We start from the raw sequence: 26,979 nt of genomic DNA on the forward strand, positions 1-26,979 counted from the left end.
TCTTTAGAGAGACAGAGTACTGGCAGTCATAGATTAAAAGAAGTAAAGAAAAATAAGCCATGTAAAAATGGAAAATACAGTCTGGATTATGTATATTATTGTGTTATCTTTGAATTTTTTGACTGTGAATGAGCTAAGTACAGAGAAACATTTCATTGTATGAGCTGCTAAGCTAAACCAGCATGTATATTATAAAGGTATCATGACTTCCAAATTTGAGCCTAAGGATATGTTGCTTTGGAAAACAGGTTCTTCTCTTGTTTCCACAGAGGATGAGAACCAGTGGATTGCTTCCAGACTGGTGTGGTTTGATGGAATAAGATCCCACTGAAGGTCACCATGAACAGCCTCAAAAAAAATTACTTTTCCACACTGCTGACTGAGATGAATCTAGCACACAGGATACACCATAAAAGACCTGATTACAGCGCCCCCAATCAGCGGGAAGCAGTATGACAAACTACACACATATCCAAATGTTGTCTATGAATGTTTGTTTACATTTAAAGGGGGATATGCTACAAGATTTGCATTGGTATAGATCTTGGTTATTGATACAAGTTTTAGGTCAATTTTGTTTCTATGTATATTGTCTGCTCTTGATTAAGGTATTGTGATTGTGCAGCTCATTTAAAAATGTAATGTATAATTAAGAAATATAGGTAAATAGAGAATCATCCATAATAGTCATGTTCGTTAGTTCTCTAGATGTACAGAGATGTATTTCAGATAGGGAGGTATTCTTCAAACCTTTCAAAGACTACTGAATATGGCATTTAACAAATGTTTTAATAACTTAGGACTTTCATGACAATGAGATACGTCTGCTCCTGGAAGCACCAATTACTTTGAGAGGAAGATGGGCATCAAAGAGGCCCCTTATGGAGTTTCTTGCCATTTGGGCAAGAAGGTGCTCTTGCCTGGACTGCTTAACTGGACATACAGGACCCACAGAGAAATGACTGCTGAACTTGCCTAAAGGTAAGATGATCCTTCGGGGTTCCTGCTTCATGAAAGAGTCTGTTAGACATTCTGCAGGATACAGAAAAATATGACTGACAAACTGCCAGTAGAGGTGGAACTATCTTTGAAATTTCCTGCATCATGGAAAAGTCTGATGGTATTATGAGCCTGTGAGCTAAAGATGGATGCCCCAACGAAACAGAAGAACTTTGGGTGACTGTCCAGGCAGCTAGATGTCTCTGTCAATTCTAGAGTTTTGGAAGTTGCTTACAATGTACTTCCTGTTTACTTAGGTAATATTATATCCTTCTGGAGTCTTTGATGGAGTTGAAGAATTTATAGTTATAATTATAGTCTTCCTTAGTTATAATAAAGATAAAGTAGATATAAATATTGTAACTGTATTATTGCTTTATACCTGTTTTGTACATGTATTTTACTATATTAATGTTAAAACTTTCCTTTTTTATTTAAACAAAAATGGGAGGTGATGTGGGATTTCCCTCTCTGTGCTGTGATTACCATTAATGAATAAAGAAACTGCTTTGGACCTACAGCAAGGCGAACTTAGGTAGGCAGGGAAATGGAACTGAATTCTGGGAGAAAGGAGGTGGAGTCAGAGAGAAGCCATGGAGCCACCGAGATAGACACTGGGAACTTTAGGTACGTGGCGATACACAGATTAATAGAAATGGGTTAAATTAATATGTAAGAGTTAGCCAATAAGAAGCTAGAGCTAATGGGCCAAGCAGTGATTTAATTAATACAGTTTCTGTGTGATTATTTTGGGTCTAAGATAGCCAGGTGATTGGGAACCAGCAGGCAGCCCTTCTTACAACATGCAGCTGATGAAAACACAGGGCCCACCCTTCCCTGAGAGTCTGCAGTGATGGAAACACAGGGCCCACCCTTCCCTGGGAGTCTGCAGTGATGGAAACACAGGGCCCACCCTTCCCTGGGAGTCTGCAGTGATGGAAACACAGGGCCCCACTTGCCTCATCGGGTTTTCGCTGGTGATCCTGGCTGCAATGACGTGACCTCGGGCAATGGGAGGGCTCAGAGGGCTCTCAAAAGAAATGGGGGTCACTGCCCAGGGAGATTCTCCATACAGAAGCCGTATGTCCTTCAGCCGGTGCAGGGGCACACCCATGGCGATCTAAATGGAAAAACCCATCCCACAGGTCAGTCTGCTAGGACCCTAGCCCTGAAAGAAGGAGGGCAAGAGAGATGGGATGAAGGAAGAGGCTCCATCAATGATTTGATATACACCTGTGAGGATGTTTGTTTTTGTTCTAACAAATAAAGCTTGCCTGGAAATCAGAGTGCGGAGCTAGTCTCTGGTTAACCATAGGCCAGGTAGTGGTGGTGTGTATACCTTTGATCCCAGTACTTGGGATCACATGCCTTAATTCCCAGAACTAGGAAGGTGGAGACAGAAAGGCCTGGGCACTCTTCACACTGAACTCCAGGAAGGCCTGGCTACTGTTCACACTGCACTACAGGAAGGCCTGGATACTGTTCACACTGCACTACAGGAAGGCCTGCATACTGTTCACACTGAACTCCAGGAAGGCCTGGCTACTGTTCACACTGAACTCCAGGAAGGCCTGACTACTGTTCACACTGCACTATAGGAAGGCCTTGCTACTGTTCACACTGGACTACAGGAAGGCCTGGCTACTGTTCACACTGAACTCCAGGAAGGCCTGGCTACTGTTCACACTGCACTACAGGAAGGCCTGGCTACTCTTAGTAGCCAAACGTTCTTACAGACTGTTTGGGCCCTAGGCTTCCCCAGTGTGCCCTCGTGACGGCCCACATGTTGGATCTAATGCTCTCCCATCATCCTGCTGTCAGGGTTTATCCTCCTCCCGTCTGCTAAAACTTAAGAAACCCCTTCAAAGCCCAAAGCATGGCTCATGCATCCTTCTTCCTATGAAACAGTGTGACTAGGAGTAGAAAAGGAAGTCGTCCTCCTTTTATAGAAAAAGCAGAGTTGAGGGAGCACCAGCCCAGGACTTGGGGCCCCGTCCTAAGGTCCATACCTGCAACTGTGCAGCGGGCAGGTTGACATCTGCAATCATTTCAGTGCATGGATGCTCCACCTGCAAGCGCGGGTTTAGCTCCAAGAAGTGGAAGCTGCCATCTTGGCTGTACAGGTATTCCACCGTCCCAGCACTGACGTAGCCCACAGTTTTGGCCAGGAGGACAGCACACTGCAGAGACAGACGGAAGTCAAGGGCTTCCAACGGCAGCATCAGGCCCTCCTCAGTGCTCTCTGAGGAGCTGCCACCTGGGAGCTCCCTCCCGCCCCCCCCCCCCGCCCCGTGACCAGTGTGCAACACACCTGTGCGATACTGAAATCACCCCCACCCAGGATGGGCTCTCTGCCACATCCACATTTTCCAGGTACCACAGCTACAGCCAGTTTCTGCTGAGCGGCCCCAAGCCCAGCTCTGCCAGAGGCACCTGTTCCATGAACTCAAACACAGCTGGAGCGGCTATGGTGGCTGGCGCCTCCTCGATAATCTTCTGGTGCCTCCTCTGGATGGAGCAGTCACGTCCAAACAGTGACACAGCATTTCCATACTGATCTGCTAAGACCTGCACCTCCAGGTGCCGTGCATTCTGGGCCAGCTTCATGAGAAAGATGGGCGAGCCCGGGATCTCACTCTGCACTGTGGGGAAGCACAGGCAATGGCTGATCCCCAATAGTCCAGCTCTGGACGTTTCTGGAAGTTCTCAGAAGGGACTGTTAATAGCAGTGGTATGGGTAAGGGTTCTTCCCGGCCTCTACTCATTCCTAACTTTCATTTTTCCTCCAGCAGACACACTTTCTCGTTGTTTTTTAAGTCAAACGCTGTTAAAAGGGTAACATTTCCCCAACAATCCTACATCCTAAGGACGACACACTAAGTGGGACACGGTGGTTCATGCCTGTAATCTCAGCACCCAAGAGGATGAAATATTAGACTATCAAAAGTCTAGGGCCAGCTTGGGCTACATGAGAAATTCAAGACTAGCTAGCCTCAGCTACACAGAAATTTCAAGGCAAGGCTACACAGCAAAACACACAAAAAAATGACAACAAAAAATCCATTCACTGAGTTTAGTTTTCTTGGGGGGGGGGGTAGCAGACAGCATGGTGCAGGTAATTAACGTGTTGTAGCAGACAGCATGGTGCAGGTAATTAACGTGTTGTAGCAGACAGCATGTTATAGATAATTAACGTATTATACACTTGAAATTCACTCAAAGAAGTCTCGGGCATTCTTCCCAAACACACATGAACATGGATGTGCTGGGTCCTTCAGCTAACTTGACCGCCAGAGCCACTCCAGCAAATATGCACGGGACCAAACACCATATGCACAGTTTGAACCTATGCAACCCATAGAGGGGTGGGAGCGGGGCTGCAAGCTGCTTCTCTTCTGCACATGCAATGACACACAGAATATTTCTTTTTTTTTTTTTCGAGACAGGGTTTCTCTGCAGCTTTAGAGCCTGTCCTGGAGCTAGCTCTTGTAGACCAGGCTGGTCTCGAACTCACAGAGATCCGCCTGCCTCTGCCTCCCGAGTGCTGGGATTAAAGGCGTGCTCCACCACCGCCTGGCCAGAATATTTCTTTAGACAAACACCCCACACCCACCTCTGGGCTGTGGGGAACCTGGGAGAAGAGCAGATGGGAACCACCCCCGCTGCTGCTTGAAGTTTCTAGAAGTTCTTCCTGAGGCTGCTCACCCAGCAGACACAACATGGCAGTGAGATCATGACCACAGGAAACCCTTCTAGCAAGTTCTCCAAGTGTTTTTGTCAGGGCATGTGAAGTGTACCGGCTTAGCGGAGTCCCACTCCAGCGGGCTCTGGTGGCTGTTTGAGACGGTCTCACTGTAGCTCTGTCTAGCCTTGGACTCACTGTGAAGACCAGACTAGACTGCACTCAGAGACGTGTCTGCCTCTGCCTCCTCACTGAAGGTCTGCACCATCACACTGGCTCTACTTAAGAAACAGTTAACAGTTCAGGGGGCTCAGTGGCTAAGAGCACTGCCTGCTCTTCCAAAGGTCCTGAGTTCAATTCTCAGCAACCACATGGTGGCTCACAGCCATCTGTAATGAGATCTGGTGCCCTCTTCTGGCCTGTAGGCAAACATGCAGACAGAACACTGTATACTTAATAAATTAAAAAGAAACAGAGGAAGAAAAGCAAGGTACTGTTTATATCAAATACCATCTATGGTGTGTGTGTGAGTGTGTGAATGTGTATGAGTATGGGTGACTGGGTGGGTGTGTGTATGTGACTGTGTGGTGGGTGAGTGTGTGATGGGTGGGGTGGATGAGTGTGGGAATGTGGGGGGGTGGATGAGTGGGTAGTGCTGGGGGTGGAGCCAGGAGTCTCACGCTTGCTAGGCAAATGCTCTACCATGCTTGATACGTCAGAATGTGGTTTTCCTCCCAGGCTAACGCTGGAGTTAATCCCCAAGTAAGGGAATGAAACAGTAGGAAGGAAATCTGATACATTTGTGGTGTCTAGAGGTCAGGCCTTTGGGGGGTGACTAGAAGTGTGTAAGGTCACCAAACTAGAGCCTACAGTTGAGTCCTGGTGGCTTTGTAAGAGAGTCCAGAAGACACACACCCCCCGTATGCCACACATGCCCACAGGTGCCTGAGCCACCCTTGTATTCTGCCAACAAGAAGGGTGTTGTTGCCAGGTATGGTGGTGCACACCTTTAGCCCCAGCACTAGGTAGGCAGAGGCAGGCGGATCTCTGTTTGAGGCCAGCCTGGTCTGCATAGTGAGACCTTGTCTATATGATGGGGAAGCCTTGTTAATCAATTATCTTTAAGAGGTGGGACCAAGTTAGGGTGTGGCTTTCTGGAATCCAGAGAAAACTGGGCGCACGGCCCAGGTGCTCTCTCTGTGGTTCCTGCACTACACAGCTGAGCTTGGACTTCTCGTCCCTGTTTTGTGAGTTTTTCCCTTACAAAAAATAAAAATAGAATTGTTCATCTTTTAGCTAGCCTGGATATTTCCCAAATCGAGTTAGCTTCTACATCTGTAAAAAGGAAGAGGACCATTGTCAGATTCAAGTCCTCCATTTGGGACCAAAGTCTGTGACCGACCCCTCTTTTCTCCTCCCGTCCTGCTCTGTGATGTCAAAGGCAGACAGGAGGGCTGTGGTCTAGCGGCGCTGGGACAGCACTACAGCGAAAGAGCATCAGACGCGATCGTGAGCGTGGAACAAAGCTACACACATGGCGGAAAGAAAGGCATAAGAAGGCTACGGCCAAGTGTGGAATAACGCATGGTCTCAAAATAATCATGAAGACTGGAACACTGTTGTTCAAAACAAAACAAAAACCTCATGATTCTTTTGATGCAAAGAATGAGTCTACTTCTCTAAAATATACATGAAGTCTAGAGAAAATCTAGACATTTTAGGAAAGGTTTACAGACGAGAAGATGAAGGTGGCTCATGCCAGTAATCCTAGTGTGCTTGGAGGAGGAAGCAGGAGAAGCAGAAGAAATGCAATAGAGAAACTGAGGCTGGGCTGGAGAGATGGCGCCGTGGTCAAGACTCCACGGTTAGGAGAGGCCCAGTTGTGCCTTGCAGGAAGACTAGGTTGAGTCCCAGCACTTACTCCACTAACTCCAGGTCTAGGACATCTGATGCCCTCTTCTGGCCTTTGTGGGTATTGCATGCATTGGGGTAGACATACATGTGGGCAAAACACCCCATACTCAGAAATAAAAAAAAAAAAAATGAGATGGGGTTGGGGGTTGGGGAGTTGAGGTTACGTAAGCAACACCTTTAGTCCCAGCACGCAGGAGGCAGAGGCAGGTCGATCTCTATGTTCAAGCCCAGCCTGGTCTATAGAGTGAGTTCCAGGACAGCCAGAGCTACACAGAAACCCTATCTCGAAAAGCCAACACACACACACCACCACACACACACACACACACACACTTTGCTACATGCCTGTACCTGGGAGTATAAGGCTTGAATGCACCGTGATGAAAGGTGGTATTAACAGAGCGAAGCTAGAGACAAACACAGAGGCCACGTCCACACGGAAACTGAATATCCAGGACACTACCTAAAACACATAAACCCCAAACTGTAAGATTTACAAAAATACCCCCGTGCAAACAGGTGACCGTTTCAGAGACACCCTAAGCCAAGACTCCGCCCATCAGAAGAAATGCCGCAAGTGCCAGCAGGAGCCACAGGCTTCTGAGTGATGATGAGCGCGTCTGCCTCCAAAATACAACACAAGGTGGGTGGTGTGCTCAGCTGGCAGACAGCTTGCCTAGATGGTGTGAGCCCTTGGGTTCCCACCACAGGGGTGGGTAGTGCGCACGTGCCCTGGGGAGATGGATACAGTGGACATGGACGAACCGGCGTGTGTCTGTAATCCCAGCACCCTCCAGAGACGGGAGGTGCTGAGAGGAATACCCTGGAAGGAATGCCATGGGCCAACTAGCCAGCCGTGCAGCAGGCAAAAACAGTAAGAGAACCTGTCTCCAACATGGAGAACTGACAGCTGGGGTGTCTCTAACCTTCTTCAACCCCTGACACTCACATGCTCACACACACACATTACATACACACACCCCACAAACCACAAACTAAACAATCAGAAACCAGCTCTCTAGACCCAGCTCCTGCAACGTCATCTCGACTTAAGAGGGTACTGCTGATGGAAACAGTCAGCCGACCAGGGACTGAGGCCGGGGCAGGGAAGGCACAGGCAAGAGCGCGCACCTGTCTGAAGAGCATGGGGAAGTCCTCTGCTCGCTCAGCCTTGCGGATGCCTTTCCCTCCGCCGCCTTCGGATGGCTTTGATCATCAGTGGAAATCCAACCTTTTCGGCTGCCTGAAGGAAAAGGACAAACAGGCCCCTTTAAGGAGGGACGAGTCCAATACCAGGGTGGGTGTAGAGAAGGTTGTGACATGCTGGCTGCAGTCACCGCGCTGGCCTGTGCCCACTCTGCAGCTACTCCAAGCTTCATCACATCCTTCACACAGCCTCGTTCGTCAGACATCTTCTGGGACACTGATGCATTTGCCCTGCTGCCGGCTGTCCTCCGTCCACTCCACTGTGAGACCTGAAGGGGACAAAGAGAAGCACAGCTCAACAACCACCCATCTCAGGTCCCACTGGATGGGAGTCAAAGCTTAAGCAACAATACAGGGCTGCGGATGTGTTCAGTGGTCACCAGTGCTTGCTGCGCCTCCAGAAAAACCCCAGTTCCTTCCCAGCACCCCAGTCAGGCAAGCTCACAGCAGCCGTGAACTCCAGCTCCAAAGGGTCTGACAGCCTCTTCTGGATTCAAAGGCACTGCACACACGCACACACGTGCGCGCACACACCCCACACACATGCATACATGCATACACATACACACCACACACATGCATACATGCATACACATACACACCACACACATGCATACACATAAACACCACACACACATGCATACACATACACACCACACACATGCATACATGCATACACATACACACCACACACATGCATACATGCATACAACACACACCACACACATGCATACATGCATAGCATACATACACACCACACCACAACATGCATACACATACACACCACACACATGGTATACATGCATACACATACACACCACACACACATGCACACACACAACACACAAATTTTTTAAGTTAAGAAGAAATACACAGAAGCTATATGAATGTGAACCTAGGAAGTGGTCCCCTGTCTATCCTGGGGACATAAGTCTATGCTCCCTTGTCCTCTACTCAGGGAGTCACTACTTTCAAAACATGCAAAGACAGAACAAACAAATTTTCCAAACTGGAAATTTTCAGTCTTTAGAGGAAAAAAATATTACATTAAATAGCAAAACCTTGACATTTTTCTTCCTCTTGGTTTTTATTTATTTGTATTTATTTATTTATTATACAATATTCTATCTGTGTGTATGCCTGCAGGCCAGAAGAGGACACCAGACCCATTACAGATGGTTGTGAGCCACCATGTGGTTGCTGGGAATTGAACTCAGGACCTTTGGAAGAGCAGGCAGTGCTCTTAAACCTCTGAGCCATCTCTCCAGCCCCTCTTGTTTTTTAATCTGCCATACAAGTTCTACTTGGGTCTTATCCAAATATGACTAAAATCACAGATATTTAGCTATAGGACTGTCAAAGCCCCATTTACCTTTGACTGTTTTTAAATTACAAAAACAGTTAGGAAACGGCTTAAGATGTAACACAGCAGTAAATGAAGCAAATCACAGTACAGCCACATGACAAAGTCCAGCACAGGCTCCAGGTGTGGGGCGCACACCTGTGACCCCTGCTACTCGGGAGGCTGAAACAGGATGAGGAGCTCTAGGACAGCCTGAGAAACCAGACATAAAGGGTCAGGAAGAAGCTCAGAAGCAGAGTGTGTCATACATGTGCAAGGCCCTGGGTTCCATCCCCGGGATCACAAATAGTACAAGAGTAACAGCACACGGCATCTTGATGGCATGAGTCTATTTCCCGGGACAGAAAGATGGCCATTAGTGCAAGAGAAATTACAAAGTAGTTAACATCTGTTTTTTCATTTTTAATTTTATTTACTAGTGGTGTGTGTGCGTGTCTGTGTGTATGTGACATGTGTCTTGTGTCTGTCTGTATGTGATATATGTGTATGTGCATGTCTGTGTGGTGAATATGTATGTATATGGGTGCATGTCTGTCTGTGTGTTTATATGTAACGTAAGAGTGTGTGTGTGTGTGTGTGTGTGTGTGTGTGTGTGTGTGTGTGTACAGACTGCCTGTGAAGGTCAGAGAACAACTCGGGAGCCAATTTCTCTCTTGGTCCTTCTTGAGACAGGCTCCCTCACCCTGTTTCTGTCACTGTGTTGTGTACACCTTCCAGACAATTCTGCCTCCACTTCCCATTTCAACACAGGAGTGCCAGGATTACAGGCATGCACCACTACATCCTGTTTCCCACAGCTTCTGGAATCAAACTCTGAGGGTGACAGGATTGGGGAACAGGCACTTTTCACTGACTGAGTCTCACCAGCCCAGACCTGAGTTTTAGAAGCTCTGCCTAGGAAACAACTGAGAAAGATACCCGTAGTGCCGGTCCATGCTCAACACGCAACACACAGGACTCTCTTCGTGTGTGTGTGTGTGTGTTGTTGTGTGTGTGTGTGTAATGTATGTGTGTGTGTGTATGTGCGCGCGTGCGTGTGTGCTCATATGTGTGTTAGTGTGTGCACATATGTATGTGTATTAGTGTGCATTGTGTACATAAGTGTGTTAGTGTATGTATGTTAGGATATGTGGATAGGTATGTGTGTTAGTGTGTGTATATGTATGTGTTAGTGTGTGTGTACATATGTGTTATTGTGTGTGTGTTAGTGTATGTGTATGTATGTGTTAGTGTCTATGTATGCGTGTTAGTGTGTGTGTTAGGGTACTGTGTATATGTGCTAGTGTATATGTATGTGTGTACACATGTGTTAGTGTGTGTACATATGTGTGTTAGTGTGTGTACGTATGTATGCGTGTAGTGTGTACATTAGTGTATATGTATATGTATTAGTGTGTTGTATATGTGTGTTAGTATATATGTATGTGTTTGTATGTGTGTTAGTGTGTCCGTACATATGTATATGTATGTATTAGTATGTGTATTATGTGTGTGTTAGTGTATATGTGTGTGTATGTGTGTATATTATATATGTGTGTATGTATGTATGTGTGTTAGTGTATGTATGTATGGTGTTAGTTAGCCTGTGGTGTATGTGTGGTGATGATGGTGTTTTTGAGCCAGGGTCTCACACTACAGCCTAGACTGGCCTGAAAACGGTACCCCCACTCTTCTGAGTGCTGGATTACAGACAAGACCCAATACCAATTCTTATTTTCATGTCTCTCACATTTTCTGAGTTCATGACAAGGTTACATTCTTATCTGCCTAAATTTTTCAGCAAAAGGATTTTTTTAAAGACACATTCCACCACCCCAAAGGTCTGGATTCCTACACTTCCGCTCCAGGGCAGGGTTGGAATCTGCAATGTCTGGGCTACGATGGTGGAGGCGATCTTATCTCCCAGGGCCCACATGGCCTCACTGGGGACCTGCAGGGTCAGCAAAGGAGAGTGAAACGGAATCAGCCACTGACAGAGTCAGTGCCAACCCAGTGCACGGTAGCAGGATCAGGGAGAGCAAGGAGATGAGGACAGTCCTCAGGTCTGCTCCCCCTCACTCGGGGGGCCGTAAGTCTGCCCTGTGCAGGGCCAGCTTCCAGCATCTAGACCTTGACCCTGATTCGAGGGAAACTGAGCTGTGGCAGAACAACAAGACTCGCTTTGGGAGGAACAAAACCCTGTAGGAAGGAGGCAAACACGGGGCTTCAAAGAGCCAGACCATGGCACAGTGAGCATTTCCTGTGACAGACAGGAGAGTGCACGGTCTCGTGTAGCCAGCATCCCTCATGAAGTTCTTTATCTTTGGTGGGACACTCAGCTCTGTTCCACTCTGAATCCAGCATGGGGTATTCAATGAGCACAGACTGGAAAGATTTTTAATTGCACCTGTGCTGAACTTGCACCGACTTCTTTCCTGGTCTTGATTACCTAATTAATACTATGGAACCCAGCATGGTCGCTGAACCAGGTTAGACGCAGCCTAGAGATAACTCCAACACAAGGAGCATGTGCAAAGGCCACGCCTCTTCATAGAGGAGGCATCAATGTCTGGGGGTGCTTCTGGAACCCAAATCCTGAGGATATATGGACCGCCTGTGTGCATACAGAGCTGACCAACATGTCCGCAAATAAAAATCCTGAAACCCTTGGATGCCATCAGTCGTGTTACCTAACAAAACGGGAGGGGCTTTGGTCCTGCAAAAAGCAGCCCAAAGATACGGACCTCACAGAAATGTAAGCCCTGGGCCAGCGTGGCTGGTACCCTAGCGCCACTGGAAACCCTAGCAGAGGACATCACAGGCTCCACTGCAATAACCAAGGCAGAGTTCCTGTTGCCCTAGCCTGGTCCACCTCCCACCCCTGCCCTTCACGAGGAGGCAAACTGACCTCCACTATGAACGACAGCACAAGAAAGAGACCCTGACCTGGCACCATCCAACCCGCGCATCTGACCGAGCGCACACTCTACCTAGGAAAGCAATCTCGTGCTTGCGCAGCAGCTCCGGAAGTTTGGGGTTTTCCGAAGCATGGCCCCAGCCAGCCCACACGGCCTGCAAACACAGAGAGGGGTGATCAAAGGTCCTCTAAGACCCTACCTGCCCCTGCACCCGACACTCTGCTGTGCCCCATTGGGCCATCATAGCCTGTAGGATGGGGCATCACCCCCCCCCCCCACGGGCACCCTCAGGAGCTGCGGACCCACACCTGCACAGGGATTCTCTTAGCAATGTCTATGATCAACTCCATCCCCCCCCCACATCCACCCTCAGGAGCTGTGGATCAGCGCCTTCACAGGTGTAGGATGGGGCAACCCCCCCCCCCCCCCACGGCACCCTCAGGAGCCGCGGACCACACCTGCACATGGATTCTCTTAGCAATGTCTATGATCAGCTCCACGTTGGCATAGTTGTTTGTTGTTGGTCCTCCCGGGACAGGAACATACTGATCCGCCATTTTGATGTACTCTGCGATTCAACCAGAGAAAGAGGGAAGCCAGGGACAGACGCGTCACACCCAGAACAGCGTGGGTGCGACACATTCTTACCCACGAATAGCACGACTGTGCAGACCACACCGGCTGTGATGGGGAATGGCGCGAAAGCAGGAGAAATCTAGAACTTGAGTGAGGAGACAAGAGCTCTGCCACAGAACAAAGGGGAAGCTTTGTCTAAGTGGTCTCCCGTTAAATGCAGTCTTTGTTAGTTTGAAGACTGGGTCTCTTGCAGCCCAGGCTAGCCTCAAACTCTGTGAAGCTGAGAATGAACTTGAACTTCTGAGCTTCCTGCCTCCACCTCCCAAGCACAGGGACTATGCCACCAGGCCCAGCGCTGTATGCCTACCAGGCAAGTACTCTAGACACACAAAGTTTGGGGATTTTTTGTTTTGTTTTGTTTCTTTTCGAGACAGGGTTTCTCTGTAGCTTTGGGGCCTGTCCTGGAACTGGGTCTTATAGACCTGGCTAACCTCAAACTCACAGAGATCTGCCTGCCTCTGCTTCCCGAGTGCTGAAATTAAAGATGTACGCTGCCACCAACCCTTCAAAATTTTTTTAAGTGTGTAAAAGTTCATAAACATAGCTGTGCAGTAGTGGCACACACCTTTAATCCCAGCACTCAGGAGGCAGAGTCATGCGGATCTCTGCATTTGAGGCCAGCCTGCTCTACAGAGTGAGTTCCAGGACAGTCAGAGCCACACAGAGAAACTCTGTCTCAAAAAAAAGTACATAAACAGAATTTAGGACCTTACCATAGGCTAGCGGTGAATCCATGCCAGCTCCTGGGGACAGCCAATAACCTAAACCTTGAAATCACAAACTCCATGGTCACAATCGGTTCCCCCAAGCTTCAGTCCTGTAGGCGTGGAAGCTCATTCCAACCTCTATGGATTTTACCCCATGACGAGCTCTTTCAGGGAATCATACCCTGATTATCTGTTCTGTTTTGTTTGCCTTTGGTTTTGAAACCACGTTTGTGTATCCGGAATACCCTGGAGGGCTTGGTCCTCCTGCCTCAGTCTTCCAGGGCCCAGACTACAGGTCTGAACAAATTTCTTTCCTTAAAAAACCCACTCGTGACAACGAGCAAAGAATGGTGTGGAAGGAAGGTCGTCCAGCTGTGTCTGGACCATAAATCCAGACCTAATCTAAAGACGAGGGTTGGGCCGGGCGGTGGTGGCGCACGCCTTTAATCCCAGCACTCGGGAGGCAGAGGCAGGCGGATCTCTGTGAGTTCGAGACCAGCCTGGTCTACAAGAGCTAGTTCCAGGACAGGCTCCAAAGCTACAGAGAAACCCTGTCTCGAAAAAACAAAAACAAAAAAAAAAAAAAAAAAAAAAAAAAAAGACGAGGTTTGGTGCACCACACTGGGACTCCCCAAGATCCTGAAAATGTCTGCTGTGGAATTCCCAGGTACGCCTGTTCCCTCCCCACCGTCGCGTCCAGTGTCTGTCAAGCCACGAGCATCAGCCCACTGGGGAGGTTTCTGTGAAGCAGGGGGCGGCCTTACAAGAGTCACCTGGTCTCCTCCGAGTTCCTCTTTAATGTCAGAGAACATAAGCACAGTTACAGACTGAGCTCTATGCTGGAAGGAACTAAACTGGGTTCTCCCAGGGAAACCTGGGAGGATGGGGGGATGTGGGGGGAATCAAAGAAAGTATCTTGAGGAACAACACCATGGAGTAATCCTGCTGAGAGAGGAAAGTATGAGTGCCCGGAGACCCAGGACAGGCACCCAGGCGCCAACAGGACCAAACCACGTGGAGAATGTCGGTGTGACCTGACAGGAGGCACAGCCAGAGAATGCCGGCTAAGGGACGAGCTGCAGTGGTGTACTTACACTCCTGTGCCTCTGCTGTTCCGTCTGTTAAATGGGACCAAGGAACAAGCCAGGCCATCTATGTGCAGAGCTGAGCCCAGGACCTATGTTCCAGGGGGACTGGGGACAACGCTGAGGTAGCTGGCACCAGGAAGAGCATTATGGGCTCTGGGGCACTTTAAGCAGGAGGCAAAGCCTGACTCTTGCTTTCAAAGGTCGCTTAGGATGCTGAGTGGAGAAGAGCTTATTAAAGGGTTAAAAAGCCAATTGCTGCTGGTGACTTTATAGTATGGTCTATTTCAACAGGACCGAAGCTAAACAGAAAACAGAAACTAACAAACGGACAACACACACGGCTGCAGAAAACCGTCTAGAGTAACAGATACGGGTGGAAGGGCGTGGGTTGTGGGGACGAGAGAGAAGTGGGGAAAGAGAATCAACAAAACGTACTTTTGCTTGAAGATGCCATAATGAACTTTAATATGGTGTATGGTAATTAAAATACAAAAAACAAGGGGTAGGTGATTCCTAAGGTACAGACCTAAGGTTGATTCCTGAAACACACACTCATACACACACATGCATGCACAAACATGTAAAAGAACGCATAAACATGAGATAGTAAGCCAGGCAGGGGGCACACGCCTTTATCCCGGTATTCAGGAGACAGAGGCAGGTAGATCTCTGTGAGTTCGAGGCCAGCCTTGTCTACAGGGTGAGTTCCAGGGACAGCCAGGGCTACATGGAGGAACCCTGTCTTAAAAACAAAAACCCAAAAACCTATGAGCTAGTGAAGGACCCTACAGTTCTGGGGCCTGAGCAGGGTGGAGGAGGGGAAGGCAGACAGGAACGGTCACAGCAGGGGTGGAGATAGCAAGTTCCGGTACCTGCATTGGCCTTAAGGTCCTCAGGGGTCACCATGACCACAAACCGGATGGCACGTTCATTCCGGAACATCTCATAGGCCCAGCGGCGGATGGAGCGCATACACTTGACCGCAAGCAATGCCGTTGTTGGCAATGAGCACCTGAGAGAGACACCAGGAAGAGTTGGGGCCATAGTGCCACCTGCACAGGGACCCGAGAGCACCCAGACCGGAACATAGTCCCACACAGCATATGCAGGGATCACAGGGGATGAGGGGCTTGGGTGGCAAAGGTGCCCCAGGGGGCATTTCTGCCATTCCCTCTGACATTGCTTGTGCTTTCCTCCGTACACACCAGACTCCAGTGCCGTGCTTGCTCTGCTCTGCTGCACTCTGCCCCCACAACAACCATCTGAAGGAAGTTCTACTGTTGTCCTATTTGACTAAAAGCACACTGAAGCTCAGAGGAGTTAAGACACTACCTCAAGGTCACACAGCCAGAGTGTCTGAGCTCAGGCTCAAACCCAGATCTCTCAAACTATAAGGCTCAGATTTGGTTTTTTAAAATGATCATCCCAGCACTCAGGAGGCAGAGACAGGAAGATCTCTGTTAGTTCAAGGCTAACCTGGTCTACAGAGCAAATTCCAGGCTGATCAAGTGAGATCTCAATAAATAAATTATATGTAAATATGGGAGCCTGTGTGCCAGCCTGGCCAGGTAAGTGTAGTCTCACCCCTCAACAAAGACTGCTACAGAGATGCCAGCTAGTCAGTGTGTGGATGATAAATGTCTGTGTGGGGCCCAACGCCAGCTGCTACATCAGCAATTTAACCCCTACATCTAAAGCTCAGGACACATCTTGGGAGAGCGGGCAGAAAGGCTGTGAGAGTCAGTGTCCCCCAGTGGGTCCAAAATGCAGCGTCTAGAAATGAGGGGTGAAAGAGTAGAAATCAGTGGGTATAGTGCCTACTGCCGACTGAGCATGCCCAGAGCCTGGCATCAAGGCCAGTACTGCATAGAGTGAGGAGCACGGCACACTTGCGGGGTGGAGGCAGGGTGATCAAAGTTCAAGTTTATCCTTGGAGTTTGAAGCCAACCTGGGATACACAAACCCTATCTTAAAAAAAAAATGCTGGATTTTCCTAAGGACTCTAAATCTGAGTGTCTTGTCAGCCTCGGGGTCACAGCCTGTCATGAACACAGCAGGAGTATGGACATGCTTTGTGAGGAGTAGGAACCAGGTGGAACCTCACACATGGCAACATTTGCTTGGCTGCAGCCCATCCATGATGTCACAGTGTGGTCTCCTGTCCTCTAGGAAGCCTAGCTCAGGAGTGGGGGCAGGGGCGGGGGTCTATACATTCCTACCACCAGCCCAGGAAGTAGCCATACTCCAGTAAAACACCTAGGAGCCTCCTGACAAAGGCCAGAGCCTCCTGACCAAGGCCAGAGCCTCAGTCTCCCTTCTGAGGAATGAGGTAATGCACCCATGCAGGGGAGGAAAGGTGAAAAGTTCCCGAAGTCAAGCACCCAGCACCCAAGCAAGTGTCCCAAGTGGCGGCTTACTCTCTCCCTCTGAAGTGTCCAACCCAGAAGAGGAGCCCGCCCCCACCAGCATACAGGACTCATCTGTACCTTCTCAATGACCCTATTGCCTCCAAAGCGGGTGACAAACTCAGCTGGGGACGCTACAGTGAAATCTCTGTGCAGGTCCAGTTTCTTATGTTCACGGCCTCTCTTCACCAGGTGGAGTCCGGACATGCTGGGTCTGCGGAGAGGGAAGAGGGGAGCAATGAGGGAGGAAGCCTGGGGCCTCCAGGGCAGAGCTGGAGCTGGGGCAGTGTTGGAGGGAAAAACCAGTGGCCAGGGAGAGTGTGTGTTCACACACCCTACACACACACACACACACTCTACACACGCACACACCACATATACCCTACACATACACCCTACACACACACACACACCCCACACATACCCTACACATACACACACCCTACACACACACTACACACAAATACACTCTCTCCACACACACACACCACACATACCCTACACATACACACACCCTACACACACACACACACACACTATACATACATACACACACCCTACACACATACCACACACACACACCCTACACACACACACACTCTCTCTCTCTACACACACACACCCTATACATACATACACACACCCTACACACGCACCACACACACACACCCTACACACACACAAAAAAAAAAAAAAAAACATGGAAGCACAAAGAGACTCAAGGCCAGAAAGTGCTGTCTCAGGAAGCCTGTACCTGCTGTAACTCAGCTTTTCCTCGGCACGTCCGCCATCTGGGAACTTACAGCAGCCATGAGCACGCTATGAGCAGGATCAATACACACTATGACTCTTCATTCCAACACTTGACAAATTTAGTACATGCAGCTTTCGTGAACTTTTCTGTATGGACGTTTATTATTACTAAAAGCTGAGGGGCTGGAGAGATGGCTCAGTGGTTAAGAGCATTGCCTGCTCTTCCAGAGGTCCTGAGTTCAATTCCCAGCAACCACATAGTGGCTCACAACCATCTGTAATGAGATCTGGTGCCCTCTTCTGGCCTGTAGGCATACATGCAGACAGAATACTGAGAATATTGTATACATAATAAATAAATAAATTTTTTGCCGGGCGGTGGTGGCGCACGCCTTTAATCCCAGCACTCGGGAGGCAGAGGCAGGCGGATCTCTGTGAGTTCGAGGCCAGCCTGGTCTACAAGAGCTAGTTCCAGGACAGGCTCCAAAGCCACAGAGAAACCCTGTCTCGAAAAACCAAAATAAAAAAATAAAAAAATAAAAGCTGAAAACAGTTTTTTAAAACATAGTATAGATTGTGCTTCCGACTCTGCTTTCCCTCCCCCACACACCTACCCTTCCTTCCCACCCTGGGGCTGGAAGAACGGCTGCCACCGGAAGAGAAGAAGAGGAAGGGTCAATCCATCACCAGTGAGTAGTGACCCAAGATCAGGTGTCAACACACAGGCGCAATCACAGAGGGGTTCAGGAAGTGACACACACACACACACACACACACACACTCAAACCGGGGAAGAACATGAATGAGATCGGGGCTCCGAATGCACACGCTGATGGCAGACTCAACGAAGCTTCTGGGCCCAAGGAAGACGCAATCATCTGTGTCGGTTTGTGTATGTTTGTACAGGAAATGCAATGAGGATGCGCAGTCACCAAACTCTCTGGACTGTGGTGACCGCAGTCCCTGTCACCTGGTCACAAGGAGCACTGGCTGCTCCCACGGTGACTCCCAACTACCTGTAACTCCAACTCCAGGGATCTAACCCTGACTTCTGGCCTTTGTGGGCCCTCCACATGATACACAGACAGACAGACATGCAGGTAAACACTGATACACATAAACTAAAAACAAATACAATCTTTAAAAAAAAAAAGCCCTCTGTCAGTGTGGATAAAAACTCACTCACTGCTGAGGGTTCAGGAAACTTGAAAACAAAAGGAATAACACACGACAAGATGGCTCCGTGGGCAAAGGTGCTTGCTGCCAAGTCTGACGATCTGAGTTCAATCCCCAGGACCCATGTAGTGGAAGGACAGAAGCAAACTCCTAAAAGTTGTCTTCTGCCGCGCGCGTGCGCGCATGCACACACACACACACACACACACACACACACGCAAGCGCGCACATACACCCCAAATAAATATAATAAAAACACAAACTACATCACAATACAAGGAAGGCCCCTGCCTCACTCCTCTGTAACCCCCGAAAGGAAACCCCTGTTGACTCCGGCATTTCACATCTGCAAGGTTCCACACCCCGTGGACACAGACACCACCCAGCTGAAGGGCAGAGATGCTTTCTGAGTGAAGTGCGTTAGGTTACACTGTGGGGACATCCTAGCACACACTCACCCAGCTTAGGTACACCACATCATATGTCTAGAATCTCTTTTCTGAAACAGTGTCTGTGTAACCCAAGATAGCCTAGAACTGAGATCCTCCTGGGTCGGCCTCGTAAGTAGCAGGGACATACAGGCCTCGGCCGCACTACACAGCACGGGGCTAGAAACACCCACTGATCCTCACGTATGTGGCTGTTTGGTGTCGGAAGCAGAATCACTGGGCACACATCGCACTCTCCTGAGCCGTCTGTCAGAGATGCCGCCTGTGGCTGTCCCATCCAGAGAGGAGGCTTAGCTGATCCACAGCTGCTCTGTCCAGGCGCCTCCCCAGGCTCCTGCAGAGTGGGCTCTGTTTGGTCTGCTTGCTTTCACAGATGAGGGTAGTGAGCCTCCACGGCTGGCCGTGTGTTCTCTATTGCCTTCTGGAGCTGGTGATTTTCACCCTTCACTTGATGTTCCTTGTTGGTTCGTCCCACACTCCTCACAGACGCTAGCATAGGAGGCTAACCCCTCCGGGTTGTCTCCTTCCCACAGGTGCCATCCTGGAGGGAGGCTTCCATCTCATTCACCAGACAGGCACCACAGATGTCTGTCCTTCCTTCTGTCTTTCCTTAGAGTAGGATTCTATTTTTTTTTTTTTTTTTTTTTTTTTTTTTTTTTTTGGTTTTTCGAGACAGGGTTTCTCTGCAGCTTTTTTAGAGCCTGGCCTGGAACTAGCTCTTGTAGACCAGGCTGGCCTCAAACTCACAGAGATCCGCCTGCCTCTGCCTCCCGAGTGCTGGGATTAAAGGCGTGCACCACCACCGCCCGGCTAGAGTAGGATTCTAATCTGGGGTGGCTGGCGGGCCCCATCTCTCTCTGGGTACTCCCTTGTTTTGCTGACACAGATCTGCTAATAGCTTCACACGGTTAACAAGACAGTGTGTGTAATAGCAGTGTGCGTTACAGTGACGTCCTCGACCCACTGACCCCGCCCCTGGTCCCCTTGGCTCCCTGGTCACCACCACCAGCGTCCTGACCACATGCTGCCTGCTCCGCTGTAGACACTGTTGCTCTTTCCTGGTGTCCCCTACAGTTTCCATGGGAGAAACCCTCATGTAGCTTTCTGAGAAAGCTATGGAAGAGGACAGAAAACTTGACTGCCTTGCATGTCTGGCAACTGTTTTCCTTCTGCCCTTGGGTTCAGACCCGTCGTTCACTCTGTGCTGAGCTGAAGGAAGGCAAACTTCCTTCAGAGTTTTGAAGCCAGCGTCATGATGTTGGAGTCCCCAGGTGTTTGGGGGTTTTATTGTTTGTTTTTTCTTGTTGTTTGGTTGAAGGTTTTTTGTTTGTTTTTTTGGTTGGTGGGTTTTAATCTTTGATCTTTTGTCAGTGACCTAGTTTTTCCATATTTGAAAGCTTACATGTTCTTCTGTCCCCTGTATTTGACGGTGTCATGTGTGCACAAATATGTCTGTTTCCATCAGTAAGGCTGTGGATTTGCCAGGCCCTCTCAGTCTGGTGTCCTAGTTCTTCATGGTGCTGGGAATGGAGCCCGAGGCTTACAGGCTATGTATGGAAGGATTCTGAGATATATCCCAAGCCCCGCCTTCTCTAAACTGAAAGTTAACACACTGGGACTCAGTCTCCAAATATCTCCTTACCTCTTATTCCTCCCTATTATATCCTGAAGCTTGGCTGTTGAAGTGCAGAGGTTAGACTACTACATTATATATATTTTGTTGAAATTCTGAAGCTAGCCCATTAGGGCATTTTCTTCTCTCCTCTTTTCTTCTATCTTCTGGAGAAGTCCCTCAGCCTTCTCTCCTAACCATCCATGCAGCAAAATTCTTCATTTCAGCCCTTACGTTTCCAATGTCCCAGGGTTGGTTTGGGGGTATGTAAATTTTCCCTTTTGGGTTTTTTTTTTTGAAACAGGGTTTCTCTGTAGCTTTGGAGGCTGTCCTGGAACTCACTCTTGTAGACCAGGCTGGCCTCGAACTCACAGAGATCCTCCTGCCTCTGCCTCCCGAGTGCTGGGATTAAAGGCATGTGCCACTACCGCCCGGCTCCCTTTTGGTTTTCATAGAGCATGTGTATTCATGATGCTATGTGTGTGCATGGGGTGTGTGCACATGTATGTGGAGGCCAGCAGACAACCTTGGGCACCATCCTCCAAACACCATCCACCTCCTTTGAGACAGTCTCCCACCGACCTGGAGTTCACTCGTCATGCTGCAACGGCTGCCTGCAAATTCCACACATCTGCCTGCCTCTGCCTCCCAATCCGGACACTTGTTTTTAAATGGGTTTGGGGAATCGAACTCAGTTAGCCCAACTTTAAATACTGACTGAGCCATGTCCCCAGCCCAATGTCCCCTCCTTAGAGCATCCTATTCCTTGACACCTGATGGCCTACTGACCCCAGTAAGGAGAGTAGTGTCCCTCTCCTGAATGATGTCTGTTGTTTCCAAAGCCACGGTCATTCCACCAGCCCCTGGAGCACCCAGTTTTCCTAGCTGGGATACGGGGACAATAACACACAGCTCATTCAGTAGGGCCGCATGTTTGCTTATGATTAAGTGAGGCTGTCCAGACCCTCAGTAGAGGGAAAGAACTGAATCAATGACCACACCAGGAAAGTCAGGGCCCACCTGCTCCTTAACCAAGAGGAGCAACAAGCCACTGGCCGAGCCTCTCCACGAAGCCCCATCTGAACTCCATCCTCGCCTGTCAGTGATCTTCCCTCACAGGTGATATCACCCTGCATCAGAAAGTCTGGCCCCTCCACTCTCAGACACACAAACCTTCCAGCTCCTGGGACTTGACGGAAATAAGCACAGTTAAGAAAAACATTTTTTTTTTTTTTTTGGTTTTTCGAGACAGGGTTTCTCTGTAGCTTTGGAGTCTGTCCTGGAACTAGCTCTTGTAGACCAGGCTGGTCTCGAACTCACAGAGATCCGCCTGCCTCTGCCTCCCGAGTGCTGGGATTAAAGGTGTGCGCCACCACCACCCGGCTCTAAGAAAAACATTTTGAGGCTTAGAACCGTCTGTGGCATCACTTTGGCTGGTGATGGAATCCCTTCGTCAGGCAGGCCTCGAACCCTTCCCTGAAGACCATCAAAGAAGCATGCAAGGCAAGGGGTAGCCTTGTTCCAGGCCCCATCTCCAGTCCAGGCACAGGGCTATTGTGATTCTTTTTGACAATGCTGGAAGCCAGCCAGTGTCGGCTCCAGACAGACGACCTTCCCCTGGCACTGGAGCCGGCTGAAGGAGAACCTTCCCAAGTGCTGTGCCTCCGGCCCAACGCTAAGCCCTGACCTTACACAGAAGGACAAGGGTGAGGGCCGAAATGTGCCACGGTGGCTCGGGAAATGGCTTCGAGCAGCAATCAACAACAGAGGTGCCAGCCAAACACCAGTCCCAGTCAGCTGCTGGGGCACAAGACCAGGCTGTTCTGGGAGGAAATCAATGTTGTCAAGGGCATATACAATGGCCTGGACTTTCTTGCTGACTTCTTACCACTCTGCGTAGGAGAAGCTGCCGTCTGTTCTCAATAACGAGACAGGGAGGACCACTTACCTCAAGCCACGAAGTTGATAAGCGACAGACCTGGGTGGGTGATTTAACCCTATCTAACCTCAGAACTTAATACTGGAGTAGAAAAGACTGAGTAGGTACAAAGACAAACCCTGCAACATGGCCTCTGGAAACAAGAGAGCGGGCACAGGGGTCCTCAAGCAGGGCACTTCGGCTCCTCAGGAGGATGTGGCAATACCTTCTTGGTTGACACAACTCAGGGAGTCTGGACCTAACGGGTCGAGATCAGAGATGTTGCTCAGCCCTATACAATGCACAGGACGGCCCCAAGCTCCGGCAGAGCTCCAGCGGGCAAACCTGGCTGGCCAAGGGCCACCCTCCTGATCTGCTCCAGAACCTGTGACCCCCTGCCAGTAGTACTCTGCTCTCCCCTCAGTCAGACCTGAAATGGGGAGTGGTGATGCACCCTGAAATCAAAACACCTGGGAGGTGGAGACATTCAAGGTCAGCCTGAGCCATGTGGGAAGTCTCTGTCTCAACAAGCAAATGCAGGTTGGGCCCCCAAGCCTGATGACCTGCCTCTGAGCATTTCAACCCCCAAGATGGAGGAAAGGAACCAACTAATGCAAACTTTTCTGACTGCCACAGATGTCACCCTCTCTCCAATAATTTTTAGATAAATTAAACAAACATACAGCATCTAGGGAGGTGGGGTGCCATTCAACAGTAGAACTCTTGTTCTACTGTGATGTAGTAGACTCTGGGTACCATCCCAGGGCCAGAGAACAAACAGAGCTGTTCAGGGCCCCAGTGTCCCCCAACACTTAAATCCCTCACCCTCTCTTGTCGTCACTAGGGGATAGGCAGGCACCAGCACCCTGACCACCACATGGTGGGAGGGAGGCGATGTCTACACAAAGCATGTCTGCAGTTGGTAACGGGGCACAGGAAGAAGGCATGGAGCCAGTGGAACTGTTAAAGCCACTTTCCTACAGACAACTCAGGTTCCTAGGAGCCACAGAGATGGTTCATCAGTTAAGAGAGCTTGCTGCTCCTCCAAAGGACCCGCATGGGTGGTTCACAGCTACCTGTAACTCCAGTTTCAGGGGATCTGACGCCCTCTTCTGGCCTCTGATGGTGCACACATACACACACACATACGGCATATACAGACAGATACACAGAGAGACACTCACAGCATACACACACTCATACAGACAGACACACAGGCATACAGCATATACAGACACACACACACACACACACCAACACACAAATAAAAGCTAATCTTACAGATAAGTAGGATACCAGATAAATAGACCTTTGGAGATTTCTATTTAAAAGCATTTAATTAAATGGATTTATTAATTTATTTGGAGGGGTCTGCATGAACTACCGTGTGTATGGAGAAGTCAGAGGGCAACTTTTGGGAGCCAGTTCTTTCATTCCATCATGAAGACCACAGGAATTAAACTCAGGTCAAGGTTAGTGGCTGGCACCTTTGCCTGCTGAGTTGTCTTGACATATTTTCTCATTTGGGAATTTCTCAGGACACACACCCTCTTGATGCCTTCCAGAATGATACCAGGTTAAGGGTGAGCAGAGGCGGTCCCTGAACCGAATTCAATCTGCCATGAATGATTTTACCACATCCAAAGATTTCTATTGTGTCACATAACAATTATACGAACGTCCTGTTTTAGAGTCCTCTAATGTAACACAGCCAGGCCCATTTAGTTGTGTAGTTACTGCCACTATGAAAGGCAGAGTGAGTAACTGTGAGAAACTATACGGTCACAAAGCAGAAAGTATTTACTATTTGGCCTTTTAGGAAAACATCATACCAACCCTGAGCTAGACCGACACAGGGACTTTTGTATTGATTCCTGAATACACACCTGTAATCCCAACTCTCAGAAAGTAGAACAGGAGGATCCGGAGTTTAAGTTATCCTTGGGAGTTCAGGGCCAGCCTGGGCTATGTGAAATCATGTCTAAAAATATCAAAAGGAGAGGGAAGGAGTGGGTGCTGAGGAATAAGATGAACCCCATCTCTAGGAGGTGAGGGTAGGTGGACCATGGCAAGATCTCTCATGTAAGCAATGACAGAATCCTCGTGACAGCACATCCTTTGATCCAGACGGAGGAGCGCCTGCTGGGGAAGATTATCTTAGGTATGTTACAAGGGCCCTGTTGTGGAATATTAATTTAAGATTTGTTACATTTGTTTATACTGTGGAACATTTGTTTGATGATGCAAAGATACGTTGCATTCTTTTATGTTGCATTTGTTTAACTATGTGAAGCTGTGTTACTGTGCCTGCCTAAAACACCTGATTGGTCTAATAAAGAGCTGAATAGCCAACAGCAAGGCAGGAGAAAGGATAGGTGGGGCTGGCAGGCAGAGAGGATAAATAGAAGAAGAAAAAGAGAGAAAAGAGATCAAGGAACAAGAAAAGGAGGAGAGGATGGCTCCAGGGGCCAGCCATACAGCTAGACACTGAGTAAGAAGGGAAGGAAATATACAGGAATAGAGAACGGTAAAAGTTCAGAGGCAAAAGGTAGATGGGATAATTTAAGAAAAGCTGGCAAGGGCCTGAAAAGATGGCTTAATGGTTAAGAGCATTGACAGCTATTCCAGAGGACCTGAGTTCGATTCCCAGTATCCACATGGGTAACTCTCACAAATTACATTTGTAATTCCAGTTTTAGGGGATCCAATGCCCTCTTCTGACTTCTTCTGGTACAGGACACATGTGTCATACATGTGTACATATATGCAGGCCAAACACTCATACAACATTTTTAACATAAACAAACAAATAAATAAGAAAGAAAAACTGGCAAGAAACAAGCCAAGCTAAGGCCGGGCATTAATAAGTAATAATAAACCTCATTGTAGTTATAAAAATTCTCCACCCTGCTGGTCCTCCTGGACTAGTTTTTCTCCGTCTGTCTGTTCCTGAAGCTGCTTATGAAATAACCGCTCTGCCAGGTGGTGGTGGCACAAGCCTTTAATCCTAGCACTCGGGAGGCAGAGGCAGGTGGATCTCTGTAAGTTTGAGGCCAGCCTGGTCTACAAAGTGAGTTCCAGGACTGGCTACATAGAAACCCTGTCTCAAAAAAAGGAAAAAAAAGAAACAAACAAACAAACAAAGAATCAAAGAAAGAAAAAGAAAGAAAGAACCACTCTGAGACTTAATATTAATTACATACTCTTTGGCCCATGAGCTCAGGCTTTTTATTAACTAACTCTTACAACTGAAATTAACCCATTTCTATTATTTTATATTGTACCACGAGGCTTGTTTGTTACCTCACATCTTGCTTCTTGGGCAGCTACATGGCGTCTGCTTGACTCTGCCTTCTTTCTCCCTGCATTCAGTTTAGTTTTCCCACCTAGCTCTATTCTGCCCTGCCATAGGCCAAAGCAGCTTCTTTATTACCCAATGGTAATAAAACATATTCACAGAATAAAGAGGGGAATCCCACATCACTCTGTGTGTGATTAATTTGGGAGCTGGGTGGCAGGCCCCTGAAAGGTGACGGTAGAGGGATATGATCTCCATGTTCCCTGAACCACCTGAAAGATGTGGCGGACCCCAGTCTTAGGTCCTTTTCTTGGCCCTTTGCTTAGACAGGGCCAGCTAAAGGACTTCACAAAGGGTCCCTAAAGGCTTTGTTAGTTAAGCAGGTCGAGCTTTTAACATAACAGATAGAATTCAGAGTTTGTGGAATGAACCCTGTGTGCAACAGCGTGGGGTTGGTCGAATCCCTGCTCAAATCACGCTCAAGGCCTCGGTTTCCTTGTGTGTAGAATGGGGATGACGGATATGAAGCAGCATGTGAGAGGCCTGGAATCTATCCCAGTACCCCAGGAAGCAAAGGGAGATAAAAAGGTAAAGGAGGCAGGGCATGGTGGCGCTCGCCTTTGATCTGCACTCGGGAAGCAGAGGCAGGTGGATCTCTGAGGTTGAAGTCAGCCTGGTCTATAGAGTCTATAGAGTGAGTTCTGGGACAGCCAGGGCTACACAGAGAAACCCTGTCTCGAAAAGACAGAAGGCTAAAAAAGGGGAAAGGAAGGAAAAGAGAAATTGGAGGTTACAGCATGAGAAGTTGGCATGACACCTACAAAGAACTCATACTAGCATGGGAAAAGCATCCCTCAAATGATAGCAGGTATAATG

At 48.6% G+C, this 26,979-nt stretch overlaps 1 protein-coding gene across 1 annotated transcript in view; it reads right to left on the bottom strand.

Annotated features, from left to right (window-relative positions):
• The window catches only part of Acacb (acetyl-CoA carboxylase beta), a 99,900-nt gene that overhangs the window by 52,054 nt on the left and 20,867 nt on the right, over nucleotides 1-26,979 (bottom strand). The window contains 14 exon segments of the mRNA XM_038344946.1: nucleotides 1,959-2,119; nucleotides 3,009-3,179; nucleotides 3,433-3,636; nucleotides 7,721-7,798; nucleotides 7,800-7,863; nucleotides 7,970-8,001; nucleotides 8,003-8,070; nucleotide 9,847; nucleotides 10,999-11,094; nucleotides 12,129-12,215; nucleotides 12,520-12,629; nucleotides 15,365-15,476; nucleotides 15,478-15,504; nucleotides 16,979-17,111. Of these exon segments, the coding sequence (XP_038200874.1) occupies nucleotides 1,959-2,119; nucleotides 3,009-3,179; nucleotides 3,433-3,636; nucleotides 7,721-7,798; nucleotides 7,800-7,863; nucleotides 7,970-8,001; nucleotides 8,003-8,070; nucleotide 9,847; nucleotides 10,999-11,094; nucleotides 12,129-12,215; nucleotides 12,520-12,629; nucleotides 15,365-15,476; nucleotides 15,478-15,504; nucleotides 16,979-17,111 (1,344 nt within the window).

The sequence above is a fragment of the Arvicola amphibius genome, chromosome 10 (genome assembly GCF_903992535.2).
Source record: "Arvicola amphibius chromosome 10, mArvAmp1.2, whole genome shotgun sequence".
NCBI lineage: Eukaryota > Metazoa > Chordata > Mammalia > Rodentia > Cricetidae > Arvicola > Arvicola amphibius.